Source organism: Chlamydotis macqueenii, chromosome 21 (genome assembly GCF_036417535.1).
Source record: "Chlamydotis macqueenii isolate bChlMac1 chromosome 21, bChlMac1.mat, whole genome shotgun sequence".
NCBI classification, from domain to species: Eukaryota; Metazoa; Chordata; class Aves; order Otidiformes; family Otididae; genus Chlamydotis; species Chlamydotis macqueenii.
In genome coordinates this window covers 821,455-841,590 of record NC_141576.1, presented here as the reverse complement: position 1 = coordinate 841,590, position 20,136 = coordinate 821,455, and the positions used below count along the sequence as shown (strand labels likewise).

Genomic DNA, 20,136 nt, shown 5'->3' with positions numbered 1-20,136 from the left:
TGCCCGCTCCGTCCCTAGGTAAGAGGCGGTGCCGGGCCGCTGTGGCAGCGTGGCGCGGTTTGGCGCTGCGGGGCTGGCCCGGACCCCCGCGGGACCTGGGCTGGCCCTGACCCCCGCCGCCCGCAGGTCCTGTGGTTGCGTGCGCTGCCCTGAAGCCCGTTGCCTGGTGTAACACGAGGGGGGTTTCCAGCCGTGTTGTGGCCAAAGCGTCTGCATTTCGTGTTTTAACTCCCGGCTCTGTGAGGTTGACTTGCAGAGATTCCCTGAGAAACCGTGCAGTGTCGTCAGGTCAGATCTGCAGCCTTGCACAGAATACGAAGGTGAGCGAAAGATTAGCTCAGCGGTGTTCAACCTGCCGGCGCAGAACAGCTAGCAGGGAGCAAACCACAGCTAGACCTTGTTCTCATCGCCAGTGTAAACGCGGAGCGTTTTCCTTTGGGTCGATAGCACTACTTTGGCGTTTCACCACAGAGCACAGAAGGTGGCCTTAGAGTCTATGCTGTGCTGCAGAAAGTCTTGGTGGTGGATTAACCACGAAAGGGTGGTCACCGAGTGTTATACAGTAGTGAAATGGGAGGATGTGCCCCAAAAGTGTGAGGAGCAGATGGAATTTTCAGCAGAAGGGCTTCCTGGTCTGTGCTTTAACCTGTGCCTTGTTATAAAGCGTGCTGGTGGACAGACTGGGTGTTTGTTGGCATTATTGCTGTGATGAGGTGTCCAGGAAGAAAAATAAGGCCTTTCCTGCTCAGGGTTGGATGTTCCCCAGTGGCTGGGTCTGATGTTTGTGTCGGGAATGCTGGAGAGATTTCAGAGTACTGCTGTCCTTAAGAGGAGCTTTGGAAAGACCGCTCGTTAACACCTCAGTGGTCTAATGTGAAGCTGAAACTGTGTTTTCCCATTCCAAAGCCCAGCTAATCTGTTCTGGTTTTTATCTTCATGTAACTTTTGTTTGAAAGCAGGAATGTTTTAATATTTAATAAGTTTTTTTTCTGATCCAAGGGTAGTTAACAAAGTATTGATCATGTTATAGAAGTTCCTCTGCACTCGTAGTAAGTGAGATGCAGTGCTTGGAACGAGAGGTCCACGAAGGCTCACTTTCTGGGAAACCATGCAGAAATGGGTTTGTTGTACACGGAAACACCTGGCAGCGTGCTTTTCCTGAATGAACCCACCTGATAGACACACTTTTATTTTTTTTCCACGTGGTTTAGGAGTCATTGAGTCTGTGCAAAAATGCAAAGGCGACTTGAGTTCTGAGGATGTCAGTTGCTGTGGCAACACTATTTCCCGTAGATTTTGGTCCTGTCGTAATTGTGCTCTTTTTCCAGCGTGACTTGGGAGTTCTGTGGTTCTAGGAGATGTTAGTGGCAGAGTTACTGGGAAGCCTTCCCCTTACCAGATTGATCTAACACTTTCCTAAAAGACACAGCTGCTTGTTGCCAGCTCTGGCTGCAATTTCTCATGCATCACAGATGATTCAGGGGAATTTTTTGGGAATAGTCCACAGATGTCACATCTTGGCAGGGAAATATAGGAAGAGAGAAATAGGACTTCAGGGAGCTAAATATGAACTGTGCTTTCTAAGCATGTAGAGAGAGCTCTTTAAAACTCTAAATTATAACAGGAAATGTCACGTCTATGGCAAAAAACAGTTTTGGGGAGGAGGGGAGAAATAAAAACAAGAGAAGTACTTGTTTTGTATTTTACTGATTTGCCAAGTTTTTGTCCAGGGTGCAGTGCTGCTCTTGCCCACATCGCTACTCACCAGTTCCTCAGGCTGCACAGGAAAGCATGGTGGTGCTGAGTGGGACGCGAGCTTTGCGATGAGAGCAGCAGACCCCAGGAACCAGATCCTGGGGTTAGCCCGCCCCTGTGCTGTCAGACTGTGCCCCAGTGTGTGTAGCGTGCTCTTCTGTAAACTGGGAGTAGCCTTACTGGTGTCCTGGTACAGCACTGGCATTTTCCAGCGGTCAGGCTATCGGTTTGTCTCTTCCTCAGATGTAATTGTTTGGGTTCCTTCCTCGAGTGGACCATGTGATCCATGGAAATACAAGAAACTCTCCTTGTTGCCTGTTTTTTTCCTAAGCTTTCCTGTCCTAGAGTTTTTAATAGTCGGAAAAGAAGCCATGTGCTCCGCTTAAAGGACATTGAGCCCACACCCAGAAGGGGAGTTGAGCGCAATAATCCTGAACGTCGCCATTCCTCGCCTAAGGTGTCAAGTTCATAGACTTGGGCAGGAGCTTGTTCTGGGTAAGCCGTGGGTCGTGGAACGTGCTTGAAAGGCTTTTCAGGAGGGCACGTACAGTCTATCTGGGCACCTTGGAAGGATGCCTCTGAAGCGCCAGCGTTTCTGAGCTTAGGCACCAGTGAACAGTGCTGCTTGGTGAAAAATGGGGCAGCCACTGTGAGTGTCCCTGTCTGGAAAACTGGTTTTGGAGCTAAAAGTTGATTTTTTTTTTTTATTTTTTTTTTTTTTCTTTAAGCTTAGAGAACGGTCTGTGCTTGCCTTTCTCTGGGACTCCTCCACAAGGTGCGGAGCTGTTCCAAAATTTATTTACTTCTGCTGCTTTAGAGCCAGAGGTACCGAGATTCCTTCCATCTACTGCATCTTCCATCTAAGCTAGCGGGCTGGACGAGGAGCCATCTTCCCTAGTCCGGAGAGAGCGGCAAGGGACTGCGAGGAGGCCTTGTTTAGCAGATTTTCTTAGTAACTGAAATCCTGTAGTCATTGCTGGAAAATTGCCCCCGCACAAAGTGTTTTTGCTAATATTAACTTTAGTTCCATCTCAGCTCAATGGAGGGAAAAACTAGAAAGTGCCATAAATTTGGCCGAGCTTGTCAAAGCTGTCAAATTACCCCCTGATAAAGCTCCTGCCTCCTAATGATTACAGCCATCAGCCAGAGAGGAAATGTACGCCGACGGGGCCTGCCAGCGCCAGGGTTCAGCGTTGTTAGACTTCTAATGTAGTGTCATCTGGGGGCTCTTCGGCTTCAGTGGAGGGTGAAGCTCTGAGTGGAGTTATTTCTTAAAAAAAAAAAAAAAAAAAATTAAAAAATCCAAGGATGTAGACTAGCATACTACTCCTCTCTTATCAGCCAGATGAATGCTGACTACTAAATTTTAGTAAAGTCTTCCTTGGCCCCGTTTGTTAGTATTAGGAGTCCATAGAGATAATGTCTTCCCACGAATAAAGGATGCTATCGATTTTCTGTTACTGTTGTCCTGAAATGTGCACAGTGTGTCTATGGAGCAGTGACAATCCTCCGTCGCTAGCTTTATGGGAAAACAATGGTTATTGAATCTCTTCCCATAAAATATAATTTCTTTCTCTCTTCCAGAATTTGCCAGCCCCTGTGGGAGTCTCTCATGTTATCTCTTTGAGAAAATAGATTTTTTTTTTTGTCTCTGTTTTGTACAGTAGTGTTTAGTTTCATTTCTAATTTGGCTCGTGTGATATGGAATGAAGTCCTCCCTAACATTAAGCGTACTTTCTCGGTGTTGTACTGCTGCTTTTTCATATAGGTTAACTCTTCAGAATGTTTTAAAATAAAATAAAGATATTTGCTTGGCACAAGTTTCTTGTTGTTGCTGGGAGTTTTTTTTTTTTTTTCTCTGAATGAGTCATTTCCCTGCTCTTTCTTTCCAGGCAGGTCTGAGGTACTGACAGCTTTTCAGCTGCGTACAGGTAAATTCAGGGTAAGTTTCTAGAGTCAACGCAGGCTGATTGATTTCGGATGAATGACACCGTAGCAGAGAACACAGCTTGCACTACTGCCTGCTCAAGGAGCAGTTGTCTTTGAACTTGAGCAGTGGCAGAAATACTCTGTCAGTTTTGTCCTTTCCTCTGTGTAGCAAATGACTGATGGTGGGACTTTTTCCTTTCAGGGAGGAAACGGCAACATGAATTCATAGATGATGAGTAGGATGCCAAAGCCAGAGATGACAGTGCTCTTGAAGAAATGCTGGGTAGAACAAAAAGGTAAAAGGAACAGCTAATTGAGTGCGTTTTGGAGCCTGCGGGGACTTCATGTGGTACCTTCCCTCACGAGGCAAATGGCACACCCCCTCACACCATAGCTGAGTGTTCCCAGTTCCCTCCTCCTCCACTTTGCATGAAGGCCCAGTGAAGCCTCTCACTCCTCACCTGCTCTTTCTGTGCTCAGGTCCTCCCCACAGCTGTGTCGTTCTGTGCCTAAAACCCCTGCAACTCTCACACTTTCAAATGTGTCCTTGCATGCACGTGCTTTCAGGTCCAGCAGCTGGCTTATCCCGACCTGCAGCTCACACTGCCACGTTACTCTAGCGATGGTACCAAGTTGTTTACTGCCGTGTTTTGTGATGAGGACAAAAAGGGAAGTAAGAGATTAATTCAGCTGGTTAATTTGCAGCCAGTGCCTTTCTCCTGAGATGATGGTTCAGTGCCTGTACCGTCTTCTGACTTGAACCCGGGCAGATACACATGGTTAAAATGCGTTGCAAACAAGCTGCCTCCACGAGGACTAAATTGCCTCCTGCTACTCTGATGCTTTTTACTGCATTTTGTGTTAATGCTGTTGAGATGCCCAAAGGAATCACTTCTTACTGGCTCTTTTGTTCTGAGAAATTATCTCTGTAATTGGCGTGTGGTAGTCCACTTGGGGAATTTGGGAGCTAGGAAGCAGGTTTAATCACACCGTGCAGTAGGAAAGCCTTTGTTACACCCGTCCAGTGGCAGCAGAAGTGCCTGAACCAGCTGACAAGAAGCAAGAAAGTCTTCATTAGTAATGTAGCTCTCCTTGGGATACATTCGTGCTTGTTTATGGAAGACTGACCTTAATCCCCCAGAAGTCAAAAGTCATTCTCCTTGAAATTGTTCCAGGTTTGTAGTAATTATCTGCGTGTTGGCCCCTGCCTCTGGGCTCTTTCTGGCAGTGAGTGTGTGGGACAGAGGGGCATTTCTGTGGCAAGCAACAGATCTCGGCAATACGAGAAGCAGGATGAGATGTGCATGGTTGGTATCTATAAATGACAGTTCTGTTCTGCTGGAAATGTCACCTTCAAAGCGACAACCAGGGAGCAGTTTGCTGTAGTTTAAGTGTTGGTACCAGTTGTAATTTTTGTGCGCTTAAACTGTTTCTAATCAAGATCCGGTCTGTCACACAGAGCCCTGTGCAGGGCAGGGTTAAGGTGTGCTGCCACCACAGCCTTTCCCGAAGATCCTTAGTGCAGGTTTGACAGTGTCAGAAATCATTTCTTCAGGCTGATTTGTACTGCTGGGAAATCTGGAAGATCCAGCAATTCTGTATGCGCACTGGGCGTATGGGAAGAGAGATGCTGGCTCTCTGTTGACCTTTGGCACCTCGTTGTTTCCCACTAACGCGTGTTTCCTGTGGCAGTATGGCTTAAATCAGCGCCTGTGGTGTCTTCGGATCCTTTCAGCCAAGTGTGCGAAGAGCCTGTCATGGGGACAGAGCTCTGCTTTCGGTCATCCCTTTCATCTGGCAGAAGCTGTTCTCACAACACGTAGAGCTTGCCAGAAAGCCAACCGTATGCTCTTTGAAGACGAGAAACATACAGGGATTACTTACAGATGCCATTTTCCATGGATTGCGTGCAGTGTTGGTGGCTGGAAACTGGGACTTCGTGTTCCCTACCAGCTCTTCTCTCTCCGAAATCAGCCTCCAACTTACCCCTAGTAGAACAGTTCTCTGAGAAGAAGTCGATGACTTCTCCTGCTGTGTCAGAGAGACTACAATTTGGGCTCAAGTCTACGGTTTGATTTTTGCCTCTATTTAGCGAAATACTTTCCCATTGTTGCCATGATGAGGAGCTGCTCTGGGTGATACAGATTTCCTAAAATCCGTGTTATGGTTAGGCCACATGGTGTCACAGGGGAGGAGCAACACCAGATTCAACTCTTTTGGTGAAAAACTAGTAATTGTCCTATGTCACTTGGTCAGTGTAACCATGTTTGAAGTATTGTATAAATATATGAAATACAGATTGTTTTTTTTTTCTAAATGGTTGTAACTTGCATTAGCTATCATACAGTTAAAATATGATGATACAATTTTTAATTAATAACACCAGAGTTGAGAATTCAGGCATACTTAGAATAGTAATTAGTAAATTTTTGTTGTCAATCCATATTTTGGGAGATCTGATAGTTTTGTTCATTCCTTTTCTGCATATGTATGTGTAAAGGCTGTTGGTGTATTATTCACCTACTTCTGTAAACTCGGATGTAAATCTGTTACACTCTCTGAGTCTGGAAATTCTTCACCATCAATCTGGAAAGCTTTAAATCCGCTAAAATTGGAGCGCAGTCAGTGCTGGCAAGGAGCTGTGTCCCTACGGTTGTACCGGTTCCCCAGAGCCAGGACTTGCAGCTATTCCCTGTCCCTCCTGCTCGCTGTTGGGGGCCAGCGCGGCTCAGTGGTGGACGGCAGCACTCTGTAAGTCTGGCATCGCGGCTGGTGAAACGGAGAGCGGGGAGTTGTGCTTCGGTATTTGCTGCGGTTTCGGCGAAGAGCACTGTATACACGTTGCGTTCCCATTCGCGCTGCTGTACGTTAGCTCAGGGAAGATGCGTGGTGCTTTAAGGTGGCAGTGCTCTGTGCTCAGCATCGCCTCTGCCAGCTCTGGCATCACTGCACGTGCTGTCAGCTCAGCAGTGGCTGGAAAGCTCAGATAGGACCAGATTTGGCATCAGCATAATCACTTCTGCGGGCGTTGTGCTTCGGGTGTTGCCAGCTCCTCGCTGTTTCTTCCTTCTTCCAGCACGTGGTATTTTATATGACCCTGAGGATAGACAGTTGCCTACTAGACTAGCTTGTGGTTTTTTGTTTTTTTTTTTTCCCCCTCAGTCTTGTCAGCATTCAGGTTTTCAATTGCGGGAGAGCACTGGGAAATACATACTCTATTTTGCTTGCTGTCCAGCTAATGCTTTAGCTTGCTGGAGTCGGTGAGAGAAGGCAGCAGTGGGAGTTGGAGTGCTGTTACTCATTCAGGTGATACGGTCTGATAGGCAGAGCTCGTGAGCTGGTAGAAGATGCTTATCTAAGAGAGAACCGCAGGGTTCAGGGTTGTGTAGCCTCACCTCACCACTTGATGCAAATTCTCTTACTCAAGTGCAAGCCGAGCTTTTCAGAGTGCCTAATACTGTGTCCGTGTTTGGCACGTGTCTTGCAAGCATGTAAGACAGGAAGGTGAATCACTCACTCGCGTATTTTGATCTTGGAGTTGAGTGTTACTCCTTTTCTGTAAGTGGTTTGTCAGACAAAATTTCTTAGTCATTGTGCATACCTACCACTAATGAACCTCTGGCTTGATGGGATTAGTGTGGCTAACGAGCTGTTCAGAACAGCTCAGTAAATAGGGGCTTTGGTAGAGTCAGTGCACGGGGAGGGAACAGCTGAGAAGTCCCCATTGTGATCTGGGATCACTTTGAGTGCCATCACACCAGTTATTATTCCTGGTGAAGGGCGAACAGTGCTTTCAGCATTTCTTAATCATTGTTGCCCATACAAAACTGATGTTCATTGGACGTGCCTACCTGGCCACTTTGAGCGAAATTCCCCCAGGGAGAGAAGCTGTCACTGACTGAGGTGTGGTGGCTCTAAGAGTCTAGCTCAGCAAGCACCAGGTTGTCACGTGCCTTATTTTCCCAAAGAAGTGCACGCTTTGGGATTAATTAAACTCTTCTCAGTCTGTACAGCAGTATAACCTTTCTTCTACGCATTTTAGGACTTGCGCCTTGTAAAAAGTCAAGTGTGCTATCTGCGTGGCCCCAAGGTGAAGACTTGGGGTAGAATTGCCTACGATCTTGAAATGAAGGAGACTTGCAGCGCTTGTCAGTGTGTCACGTGGCCCGAAGCGCTGGCAGAGCTCAAGCACGGAGGTGTTCACCTGCAGTTCCTAGACTCTCTGCAAAAGAGAGAGCTCTGTCTTTCTCAGTCTTTAAGTCTTTGGTGGTGAAGTGGCTTCTACCTGGTGCTTTCGACGGGCCTTCGACCGTGTGCAGTTCGCGTAGGTCAGATCTATTACCTTGCAGATCTATTTCTGAAATGTGCTTTCCAGGCTTGTCTTCCAGGTGACTGCCCGCTTCCATCAATCCCATACTGATTTCTGCAACTAAGACCTGTTTACTTTTTATCCTTCTAGTTGATTTTTGATCAATCAGTAATCCTACAGAAGGATTAACTTACAGTTTTAATATTATTATAAATCTACTTATTTTCTTCTAGGCAGGAAGAGGTGTTACAAAAATAGACATTGTGCAACATGAGGTCACAGGTTTTACTGTTTAATCAGAGATGGAAGTTGAAAGACACCATTCCAAAGATAAAAGCTAATTCCAATGTTACTAGTTCTCTTACCAGCTAAAAATAAGTAATTTTATGTGTAATTCTTTTCTTTAGGAGCGCTTGCTAATTTTGAATGCCTCTCCCACTCTAAGGAATCGGTGGAAGTTATTTTAAGCTGCATTTTGTGTTACTGTTGGTGAGTTGGCAGTGTGTATCTACTCCTTGGGCAGTGCCGTGGTGTTGCTCAGTGTTGCGTTCTGAGGTCTTTTCGGCACCATGAGAATGGCAAAGTTGCGGTCGTTTGGAGCAAATCTTTAAAGAGAGCGTGACGGGCTGTTCTAGATGTAGGCGTGGGTAAAGAGAGTGTTGTGGATCTCGTGTAAGTATTCAGGTGAGGTTATGCTAACTTCTGGTTTTGGAAGATACTGTGCATTGTTTCCCTGGCAGAAATAGCCCTTTAGATAAATGTTAAATACAGGCTGATGCTGTCAAAAAAAAGAGAATGCATATCACTTAACACCGAAAGTGACACTTCATAAGGACCTTTTTCAATTTATAGTTCAATAAAAAGGGTAATCTGTGTAGGGATATTTTGTCCTTGCCTACAATTCTGCAGTTCTGACAGGATCACGTTGCTGGTTTTACCTTCATGCTGTCCCAGGCTGAAATACTTCATATTTAACACTCTGCGTTCTATGAATAATTGACCTGCCTGTCTTAGCAACTGAAGATCCGTAGCAAATTGTATTGTTGTTGAATAATAGGGTTGTTCTGCATTCTTTACTCCTTTACATCTTAATTTTCGCTCTGCTACTGAGAGTGTAGGAACTGATTTAATCCAGGAAATAAAGTGTTACTGTTCCAGCCCTTCAGGGGAGGAAGTTCAAGGGAAAATCAAGAACTCACAGATGAAACATCTGAGTAAAGACTAGGTATTTCTGCGTATTTCCTGCATATACCGTTTGTACACATTTCTCATTCTGAGACATATGGGAAATAATTGTTTTAATGCTTGGGCAAGGTTCAGGCAAATCTAGAAAGAAAACTCTGCTCACTTGGAAAGCTTAGCTAAAACTAATAAGAAAATATTAAAACAATCATAGCTTATAAGAACTGCTGTGTATCCTTGATGCCAGAGAAGAAAGGTTTTGTGCCATACGGCATCGGACAGGCACATGAGATAATTTGAGGAGCTGCACTGCCATAAAACCACTGTAAGCAAATCACGATTGATTCCAGTTTGTGATGCTGAAATTATACTTCCATTTGGTTTATCTATTCATACATAATGATGAAAAAAGTCAGGGAAGTTCCTTCTCATTATGAATTTATAGCATGGCAGAACCCAGTCATGGTGGAGTCCTTTAAAGATTTGAGATAATTATTTCAACAATTGTGCTTTTTAATTGAAAACATGAGTGCTTTATTGTTTGTTAATGATTCTTCTGCGTTACGCATACACAGAATAAATTGTACACAGACCGGATGAATGAAGACTTGCTTTGGTAACTCCGGGACAGGCTGTGGGTGAAGCGCAGAGCCGGAGTGGTGCTGTCACCAAACGTTCCTCGGGAGCAGACTGACTCACTTACATTTGACTTTGCCTTTGGCTTCCAGTTCCTGAATCTACGTGGCTTTGAACACCTCCTGCCTCTGCTGCCATCATCAGTTTCTCTTCCTTTGGTTCTCCTTGTGTTCTTCCGTCATCATCTGCCATTACTCACTCTTCTGTTTTCAGTGCCTGGGGCTGACACTTTCATACCCTGGTGACTAAAGTTTGGCTCCTAGATCCATATTTATCCAGTTAACATAGACAGCAGTCTGATGTCAGAGAAGTGTCCTGGAAAAGATACTTGTTTAAAGGTAGGAACAGAAATTTAGGAGCGTACCTTTAGGGATCTTAGACTTGAACACACTTTCCCATTATTATTTGCTTCAGCTGTTGCTAGAGATCTGATATCAAACTAACCTGAAGATTACACTATCTTGTACGTGTTGAAGGGAAAAAAAGAATGATGGAAACCAGCCTTTTCCTCAGGTAGCATTGGTTACTGCGTGGGTTTCTGTCGGTGCTGGCGGCCAGGATTCAATGAGCCGGCGCTGCCACCTTTGAGCAGCGTTTCCTGGCCAGTCTCCAGCTGGGAGCTGCTCATCCCCTGCCCAGAGCAGAGCCAGCTGTGTACCAGCGTTACGCATGAGAGCTTTGCCTTACTGATTCTTGGTGGGATTTACACTTTCTTCTTGCTTCTTATGTACTAAGTGCAGTTTTACATACTAGCTGGGGAGCGGGGTTAGGATGTGGGGGGAAAACCTTCCCAGAGAGCAGCAGCCAGGCTATACATGATGACAGCTCAAAAAAAGAGAAAACAAAATCCTTCCATGTACCTCGTTGAAGACTGCACTGAAATGATAACTGAGGCTACCACGGATGACAGTCGTATTGCCTCCTTAAACTAAATAACTTGATTGTCTTGTTATAACAGAAAGCAAAGAGAAATGTCCTGAATATACTGTAGGTAATTGTCTTTACTAAATCTAGCCCAGCATTGTATATATTATTTGACTTTGCCAGAATTACAGAAACGGGGGGAAAAGTTGTTAATGTAAGCTGACTACCAGAGTAAATCACAGCCTAATTATTCTTTTTTTTCTGGCTAAAATTAGAATTTGATATACTGGTCAATAGACATTTCCTTTAATTTTTGAGACATAATTTCTAATAGCTAATCCAAACGGATTGGCAAAAGTTGTTGCAGAATTGAAAAAATAAATTATCTGAATTTTATGGTGACTTACTAGTAAATCCCCTTAGTTGGAAGCTTTAATTTACCTCATATTTCAGTTTTTTCTCCTCTAACTTGTTTATGGGTGTATATTAGAGCAAAATAATTGTTATTTTCTTAGTGCCACTGGGGTGCTTGGAGCATGAACGAAAGTGAGGATAGAACCTGTCCTGTTCTTCTAGGGAAATAAAGGACTGAGGACTGCAGAGGAAGGAAGAGGGGGCTCGCAGCAGAGGCAGCGCACCGCAGTGCGCGGCGTGGCAGGCGTTCTCCGTGGCGCTGCTGGCTGCAGCAGAGCGCTGGAGGTTGGCACCCGTGTGAGTCAGTTCTGAAGCTGTCTGACATGGTGCTGGAATAAATGGGGCTCCAGCATTGCAACCCTCCCCGGGTGGCCACTTGTTACTCTTCTGGACTGGGTGCCGGTGTGGAGGAACAAAGCGCTTCCGCCCTTGTTCTTGGTTAAACAGTTAAATACTGTGCTTAGTGTTGAGGCTACTGGCTTTAATATCTGCAAAACCTTTATGAGGCTTTGCACAGCAAAAACATCTTTCCTCCAGGGCCCATTAAAATGGCGTGGGCTCTGGAGTTACGCCTCGGTTTAGTCTGGTGTAAATTCCCTATAGCTAATAGAGTTTTAGCAGAGATTATTTGAATGTAGGGTTTGTATTTCTGAGGGAAATAAATGGGCTCAGAACTGCGGAAAGAACGGGGAGAAGAATGCATCCAAAGCCCAGAATATGGAAGACGACCCCGTTCGGCCTCCTGCCAGGGTAGCATGCTGTTTCGTCCGTTCCAAGGGTAACTCAGTGTCTTTAGTTCCTGGTAACGTATATTCTTCTTCAGCATCCACGCGTGAATTTGGGCAAGGTATTTGGATGGCAGAGCCCTAAAGAGTGTACTTCTCTGGAGAACCTTTCTGAAGAAATGCATGTTTTGGGGATATTTCCCTGGGTTTGATGAACTTGGGAACTGGCAATTCCCACTTCATAAATGCCGTGAAGTGTTGTGAAGTAACAGTGGATTTATACATGCACGTTGGCTTGGCTAAGTCTTGGGCTTATTCCTGGAAGAAACGGCTTTTGATTCTGTAAGTGGAGAGAGGAAAGGACAAGACCATTTCATTTCTATCATTGTGATGGTTTTTCTTCCAGCATCTCTATTCACACTTTTAAGAGGATTTTTGTAAAAACACTTGGCATTCCTTGCTTCTAAATCATGGAGTAACTTCGTGCGAACAATTCAAAAGAAATGGGGTTCCAACATTGTCATTATAGCTATTAAAACTGTCTGAATTGTTTTGCTTTTTGATGCTTGCCATAGCAACAGTGGATGTATAATTCGCTGGATATCCATAACGGGATATTTGAGTATACTCTTTACAGTTTTACTTTTGCGTATCATGAGGCATGCCAAATCATCCCATTAACCCAATTAACCAAGCCAGACCCACATCTGCCATGGAATGACAATGAAGATGTTTTTAAAGAACTTGGTATTTCACCTCCTTCTTAACAAAAAACTCCCAAACACCGTACATTAGAATAGTGCAGCTTTTATCAGCATGCTGTTAAAAATTTATTCATGATTCAGACTGCAGAAACTCCTGGCACATCTACTTTCTTGCCGCTTATCAGCTGGAGGTAGCTTTGTGTTTGTGCCCCTAGAAAGGTAAGACCGAGTCAGTTTATCCTGTACCATACATGCACAGAATCTTCTGTGGTTCAGTACCTCGGTGCCTTAATAGCGATTAGACCTTTGATTTTTAAACAGTGGGGAGCTGGGAAACCTGAAAGACACCAGCAGCGCTTCAATTCAAATGGCTTCTACCTTATCATTTTATTGCACAGGGAATTAAATGAAAATATTTGGGACTTTGCTGGCACGTTTCATGAAGAGTCTGTGTTCGAGTAGCATCCATAATATTACATAGATTGCATTGCCGTAATAACCTATATGCTACGGTTAAAAGTATAGATGATTTCATGGATAAAAGATTCAGTTGATGAGGGTTTTGTTTTTTTTTTTCTCCTGGTAGGAAAGCTTATATTGAGGAAGAGTATGAGTTTATAGCCGTATGTAGCAGAGTTCATACGCTACCACAATAACTTATTAAAAATGCCTTATTTGTCCTCATCCATGCAAATTCTGGTCATCTTTATGGACCAGGAAGGATCTGGAAAGCCAGACGGTGCTCTCGAAGACACTTCATAGAGCAGGTTGCATGCTGCTGTAGAGCCAAGGTAGGCTGTGTCAGTTCTGACGCGGAGCTGTTACCAAGCGGTTCAGTGGCAGTTCCCCCTTCCCCAGGCTGTATTGGCTGGCGTCCTGAACAACCTTGTCAGTCCGACCACATGGACCTCTAATGAGCCACAGAAGCACATAAGGAACTACTTGAGCTTTGGAGAGAAGAGAGGTGGACACTCTGGTGCGCACATGGAGCTGATCTTGCATTTAATGATGTTTGTGGGGGATCTCGAGGTCTGACCTGTGTGGATACCTTATGGTTACTTGTTCTCAAGAACACAGAAGGGCGCATTTCAGCCACAAGCATTGCTGCCTGCAAAACCCAATCGGAATAGTTCTGCGACGTTATTGTATTTGGTAGCAGAGTGAGAATCTTTGTAACTCAGAGGAGATGCGTTAGTTCCACCATTTCTCTCCTCTCCTTTTCTTTATGTACTCTTGCCTGAATATCCAAGTGGAAGCTTGAGCCCCGTCTGAATGCCAGCCTGGTGTTAATCTTGGCAGGAAATGGACGTGCTGGGAGATAAGCTGGTTCAGAGGAGACAGGCAGCGGGTAGGATTGGCACTCTGCAGGCACCGCAGGCTATGCTGCTTGGCTCATCCAGGTGCCCGTTTTTTGCTGAAGAAGAGATAGCGAGGCTGGTCTGTCTGGAGGGGCTAGATGCTGGCACCTGCCACTCGGTGTGGAGAGCCGGGGATGAGTTCAGCACGGGCTAGCCCTCTGCACCTTAGTAAGATGTCACCTAAACATCTGATAATTGCATCAGGAAATGTACTTCTGTCTCCTCAGTGCAGAGGGATACCTGCTTTAATCTAGCATTCTTATTTTGCTGTAATGCAAACTGTGAGGAGCACCAACTGTATGGCTACCTTGTGTCTCCGCAAAAGGTATGGATCATCTCGGAAGAATATCCAAGGAGAGACAAGAACTCATCAAGAAAATGATAGCTCTTTGCCATTGTGGCAACTGGAAAAGTTTCCAGTGTATCTTGAACAGCTGAAGGAAGCAATTACTGTAGCTGGTCCTGCAGCTGCATTAATATTTGTGTGTATTTAGAGGACAGAGTGTACTAGATCAGCTTTATGACCGCCGGGAGTGAGCCTGTCATTCTAGAGGCTCTTCATCAATGTGCCTTTCACGCTCCAGGAGATTAGCAGCCGTTGAAAATAGGAAAAAGGAATTTTCCTTTCTTCTGTGTTCGAAGAGACCCATCACACCACACTCCTCTTTCATCTTGGTTCGGAAATGGCTTCGGTCTTTAGCAAAACCAGAACGCCGACAGGTCTTTTCAAAAAGTTCCACTCTCGTGAGGATCTAGGGGAGAATATCCTTTTTGTGTGTTTAGTCACACACACGAGAGGAAACAGCCGTTTCAGTTGTCATTTGCACTGTGCAGGCAGTAGACGTGGTCCGGTTCCATGGAGCTGTGCTGCAGAAGGCAGCAGTGCCAGGACTCCTCAGGCGTTGACAGGGAGGGGGAGAAAACGCGGCCGGGTTAGGCATCTCTCTTCCGCAGCACTTTCTGTTTTCAAAAGGACAGAGCAACTTCCTTGCACTTGTGGGAGGCTGTTCTCAGCAAAAGCTCCTTGACGTCCCGCTCCCAAGGCGCGGAGCTGTGAGGGTCTGCACAGCGCCAGCCCTTTTCTGGCAGTGAGCGCTCGCCACAAACCCCTTCCCCTCCGAGGGCTGCCCGGGCTTGTGCCATCCCGGCAGTGGCTCCCCTGCTCTCTGCCGGTCCCGGATCCCCGGCGCGGACGGCTGGAGGCGGGGGAGCAGCCGCCGCAGCCCTGGCTGCGGGTGAGGCCGGCCGCACGGTGCGGGACAGGAGCGGGGAGGGGGGGCTCAGCGCCGCGCCGCCGGCAGCCGGGAGCCCGCGGTGCTGTTCCGCCAGCTGTTTAAAAAGCAGTTGTTGAACGGCGCTCGGCGCGGGGCTTTGTGCGCTCGCTCGGGGGAAAACCGCAGCTCCTCCGCTCCCGTGCGGGTGACGGGCGCCTGGCTGACCGAGCGGGCGCGGCGGGGGAGGGCGGCCGGGCCCGCCCCGCGCGGGGTACCCGTGGGCGCCGCTCCCCGGGCCGGGCCGGGCCGGGCCGCGGGGCTGCCCCCGCCGGGCGGGCGGGCGGGGCGGGGAGGGGCGGGCGGGCCGCCCGCCGCGCCAATGGACGGCTTTGTTTAGGGTCACAGGGCGCGGAGGGGGCGTGCGCCCGCCGGGGCCGCCCGCAGCCAATGGACAAGGCCGGGGGCGGTGGCGACGGCGGCCTCTCGGCTCGCCCGCCCCATTGGCCCCGAGTGCGGTCACTCTGGCGGAGGCTGCTCCTCGTTGGCTGTCAGTGCCGGCGGCGCCGTGCGTCAATCGGTGCGTCCCGCTTCCTCCGCTGCGCGATTGGCTCTGGCGGCTGTCGATCACGCGGCACGGCTTCCCGAGTGGCCGCTGCGGCCGTCAGTAAAGCGAGTCATCCCGCCGTCCTCGTCTTCCCGGCGCCGCCACTGAGTGGCTGTGGCGCGTGTCACTGAAGCGCTGCCGCGCTTCGATTGGCGGAGCGCGCCGTCCATCGCGCCCATCCCCTCCGGGCACCCGCCCTCCTCCCGCCGTGATTGGCCACCGCGGGTGTCAGTGCGGCGGCTCCCCCAATGGGCGGCGCGGGGTGTGCGCCGTGCGCGCGGGGTGGCCGGCCCGGCGGCGGCGGCAGCGGGAGGAGGCGGCGCGCGCCTGGGTCCCGGTCGCGAGGAGGCGGAGGAGGATGTGGCGCGCGGAGGGGAAATGGCTGCCGAAAACAAGCCGGAAGGTGAGAGCGCGGCCGGGCCGGCTCCCGCTCCGCGTCGCCGCGCCGGGCCTGCCCGCCGCCACCACCGCCGCGGGGCTGCCGGCGCGCCGGGCCTCCCGCACCGCCCTCCGCCCCCCCTCCCTCCCCGTCTCTGCCCCCGTCGCGGGGCGGCGGCGGCGGCCGGGCCGGGCGGCGCGAAGTTTGGCGGCGGCGGGCGCCCCCGCGGGGCCGGGCCGGGGCGGGGGGCGGCAGGCAGGCCATGTGCGGCGGGCAGGCCGCGTGGCGCCGTGGCCGCGGCGGCCGGGCCGGGCCGGGGCTCGGGCACGCCTCCCGCCGCCCGCCGGCACGTGCCCGCCCGCCGCCAACATGGAGGCTGCGGCGGCTCGGGCGGCGCAGGGCGCGGCGCGGGGCTCCGGGCGGCCGCTCGCAGCTGAGGGCCTGGGCCCGCCGCCGCCCGGGGCTCACGCCCGGGCCGGGCCTGGCCTGGCCGCGCCGCCCCCGCCGCCCCCCCACCCCCCGCCTTTCCGCCCCCCCCGCCCCCCCCGGCTCGGCGGCGGCGCACGTGCCTCGCGGGCGCGCGCCCGTCAGGAGCGGGGCGGCCTCGTCCGCGGCCCCGCCGCACCGGGGCCTCCGCGCCGGCGGGCAGCGGGCGGGCCGGGGGTGGGCGCTGCTGGGGCGGGCGGAGCGGCGGCGAGCGCGGCGGGCCCGGAGGTGAGCGGGGGCAGGGCCCGGCGGCGGGGGGTGGGAAGCAGCCGGGGCGCCCAACTCCGGCCCCGAAGTTCCCGGGGAGGCGGGGAGCCGGGGCGCGGCGCGCCCGCAAGGGGGTAGCGCTGCTCCGCCCGTGCGCGGCCCCGGTCCGGCGGGAGCACGGCGCCCAGCCCGGGAAGGGCAGCGGGGCGGCGGCGGCCCGTCCGCCTCCTGTCTGCCGCTGCTCGTTATTTAACCGGAGTTCGTCGCCGCGGGCTGGCGGGAGGCGCTCGCGGCGGCTCCGGACCCCGCCGTCCCCGCTCCGCCCGCGGTGCGGGAGGCGGGGGGTCTCGCCCGGCCGCTGCCCGGCTCCTGCTTTCGCCCCGCGGGGCCGGGAACGGGGGGACCGTGGCGGCCGGAGCCCCTCGGCCGCGGCCCAGGCTGGCGCGGCACCGCCGGTGCCTGGTGTCAGGGCCTCCATTTTACCGGGGCGGGTGAAACCGGGCGCGTTGACTAACGCCTCACGGGTTGACCCGCTCTGGCTGTGTTAGTCGGGCTGATAGGGAGTTTTTCCTGTCTGCTGTAACAGACACGCTTCCTCGCTTTTAACCCGTTTGTGCTCTTTACTGGGAAACCCCTTCCTAGCACAGAAGGGTTCTTATCCCCCCTCTTTGTCTGGGTTTTTGCTCAAAGTGCTTCGGGAACATGGGTTGGTTTGGGTCTTTTTTTTTGGTTGTTTCTTGTAATTTAGTAGCTCTAGAGCCTCTGTAGGCATGGATGGCCACCCTTGGTTTGCTTTTTGCCTGTGCCTTGTCCAGGGTGATGAAGGCTGAGTGCTCTACAAAAATCTAAGTAGTAGTGGTGATTGAGTGTTGTCAGCTTCATCTGTTATTAATCTCTTTGATGCTCCCAAATTCATTAGTTCCATCTTTCCTGTGGTCTGGAAAATGCAGGACTTCATTCTTTTCTCATTTGCGTTGAAGTAAATGATTAACTCCACTGAAGTAGTAAAATGCCAACTGATTAACGGGTGTAAGCGAGAAGAGAGTGAGTGTCTGGACTTCAGAGCTCAAATTGTGAAGTTTTGGTTCTTCAGTGGGTGAAAGTATTGTCACCAAAGGACACTTGGGCTCAATTCTCTTTTCAGGCTTCCTATGCCAACGTATGATGACTTTTTTTCGACGTAAAGCACGGGTTTCAGTATACTCATTCCTATGAGGCCGTGGCTTTACAGAGCCGTGCAGATCAGTGCTCCTTGACTGGACGGGTAGTTTGGCCTTTGTGCTTGTTGTTTAACGCACCTCTTATCATGTTTCATATTGGTAACTCATTTTTGTGGGCCGTTGAGGTGTGTTCTGGCTGAGGAGGTGGGTCCGCAGCAGCAGTTGCTCTCGTGTCGTGGCACTGTGCATGAGCTGCTGGAGAAATGACTTCTGTGCCCAGCGTTGAAACACGCCCGTCCGATGCTGTAACCCGGCGTTTCACTGGGCTGGTCAGTGGCTGGTTCTCTGCTCTGGACCCGTGTAGAGGGCAGGCAGTGTCACTGAGGTGGGAGTGGAGAGTCTTCGGCGGCTCAGCTCAGCACCAGCTCTGTGTGGTTCTCGTAGTAAGCGCACAGAGCGGCTCCCCGCACTGACCTAGTTCTGTGGTGTATTTTCAAGGAGGCAAGATATAAACCATTCATTCCTTAAACTTAAACTCCGCCTGTCAGAAACTTTAATGGGAATCGTTTTAAAGCGTGATTCAAGACAAGTGTTTCACCACTAGTACAGGTGCTGGAGGAGAGAATGCAAGTCACTTTAGGTTTTTGTTACTTTAATATTTAAAAAACAATGTAAATGGCAGCTGGCAGGTTAGTTGTGTGGAGAAACACTGCTTCTGTTGGGGAGCAGTCTGCTCCATCGAGCCAAAGCAGTGAACAGCAACGAAGGGCTCTGCAGACCTGCTCGGTCTTCGAGCTTTCCTGTCAAGCTTCAGTCGGGGCTTCTCGTGCTCAAGTAGCAGCAGAAAAACCTCGGTGGCAAGTGAGGGTTTGAAATGAGGCTGGCGTGTCTGTTCCCTGGCAGCAGGAGAGATTTCCACAGCTTGGAAAACCTGGGTGAGTTTCCTCTTTTCTGGTTTCCTTAGGCAGGATGAAGTTGGGTTCGATGACCAAGCAGCTCTTGCCATTCCTACAGTAAAGGGTCTGTGGCTTTTGTAGTTTCTGCCGCATTTCGTGTGTCTGAACTGAAGTGGGACGACTGAGCCTTGGAGGGGCCATGTTGGAAGCTGGGGTGGGTGGTGGTCTTTAAAAAAAAAATAAATAAAAGTTTTTTTAAACGTTGGAAATAAGAAGAATGTGCATAGAGAATTCTTGTTTGTATTTCTGTGTAGGGATCTGAAACCAATAGCTTTAAAATACCGTATTTCAGTAGTGCAGCTGAGGCAGGAGCTGGGCACTTTATTGTCGTGCCCGCTAAGGTCGGTTATACGCAGCTGTTGAATTTTATGTCTCTTAACTCAGGCAGGGTCAGTAGATGGGAAAGACGGGAGGTGGAATTTCTCCCTGTAACTGCACGTGAGCCCAGGATGCCTGGGGAGGACGGCGGTGGGGATTTTGGCAGCTCTTCTGGGCTTGTTGAAACTGACCGAGAAGGAAGTCAGAGCTTCAAATATTATTGAATGCTGCGAGACTGTTTGGAAACACTCTTTTTGAAAACAAAACATTCTTGATTTGGTTGTTAAACAGCAAATATTTACTTCCCTCTGTGGAAATGTTGCATAACGTTTTATGACTTAAACAAACCTGAGCTTACTGTGAGCGTGATGGATTGGATTTTCTGCTGCGGTCTCTGTAGTGCTGTCCTTCCTGGCAGAATTGGACTGTCACGGTGGAGAGGCAGGGTTTGACACCTGGCACAGTCTGCCCGTTGCCCCAGAGTTTTTGCTGAATTTCAGCAGCTGGGATTTTACCAGAATTTCTGTTGTTGGAGCTAGAAGTGCTACTGAAGTTTCTAGACCCACTCGGAGGGCTGCAAGCCAGCAGGACAGTTTCAGAGACCGGACTTGATTCGCGTTTTCCAAATAGCAGGAACTACGTGTGTGTGTGAGGTCAGGGGTTTTTCAGTGCTTTAGGTATTATAACCGTTTTGCATGCAAGATTCCTGATGTAAGGCACGGGGCTTGTTTAAAGCTCTGGTTTCTTAATCCAGTTCCACATCTCTTGTTGTTAATGATTTTCCCAAACACTTTGGCTCAAAGGTTTTTTGGTTTATTTGTGGGGATTTTTAAACCTCCTTCTGTAGGAAGGTTTCCTACAGATGTTCTTAATTTTGCGTGTCAGGAAACCGTGAAAGGATTATGTACAAGTAAGGTTAAAACAAGTATTTTAAAA

At 49.6% G+C, this 20,136-nt stretch overlaps 1 protein-coding gene across 1 annotated transcript in view; it reads left to right on the top strand.

The window, feature by feature from the left end:
* Positions 1-95: 95 nt before the first annotated feature.
* The window catches only part of CAMTA1 (calmodulin binding transcription activator 1), a 289,818-nt gene continuing 269,777 nt past the window's right edge, over positions 96-20,136 (top strand). The window contains exons 1-3 of the mRNA XM_086764761.1: positions 96-320; positions 3,648-3,697; positions 3,887-3,980. Coding sequence (XP_086620887.1) covers positions 3,914-3,980 — 67 coding nt within the window. The 5' untranslated portion in view covers positions 96-320; positions 3,648-3,697; positions 3,887-3,913. The remainder of the gene's footprint in view (positions 321-3,647; positions 3,698-3,886; positions 3,981-20,136) is intronic.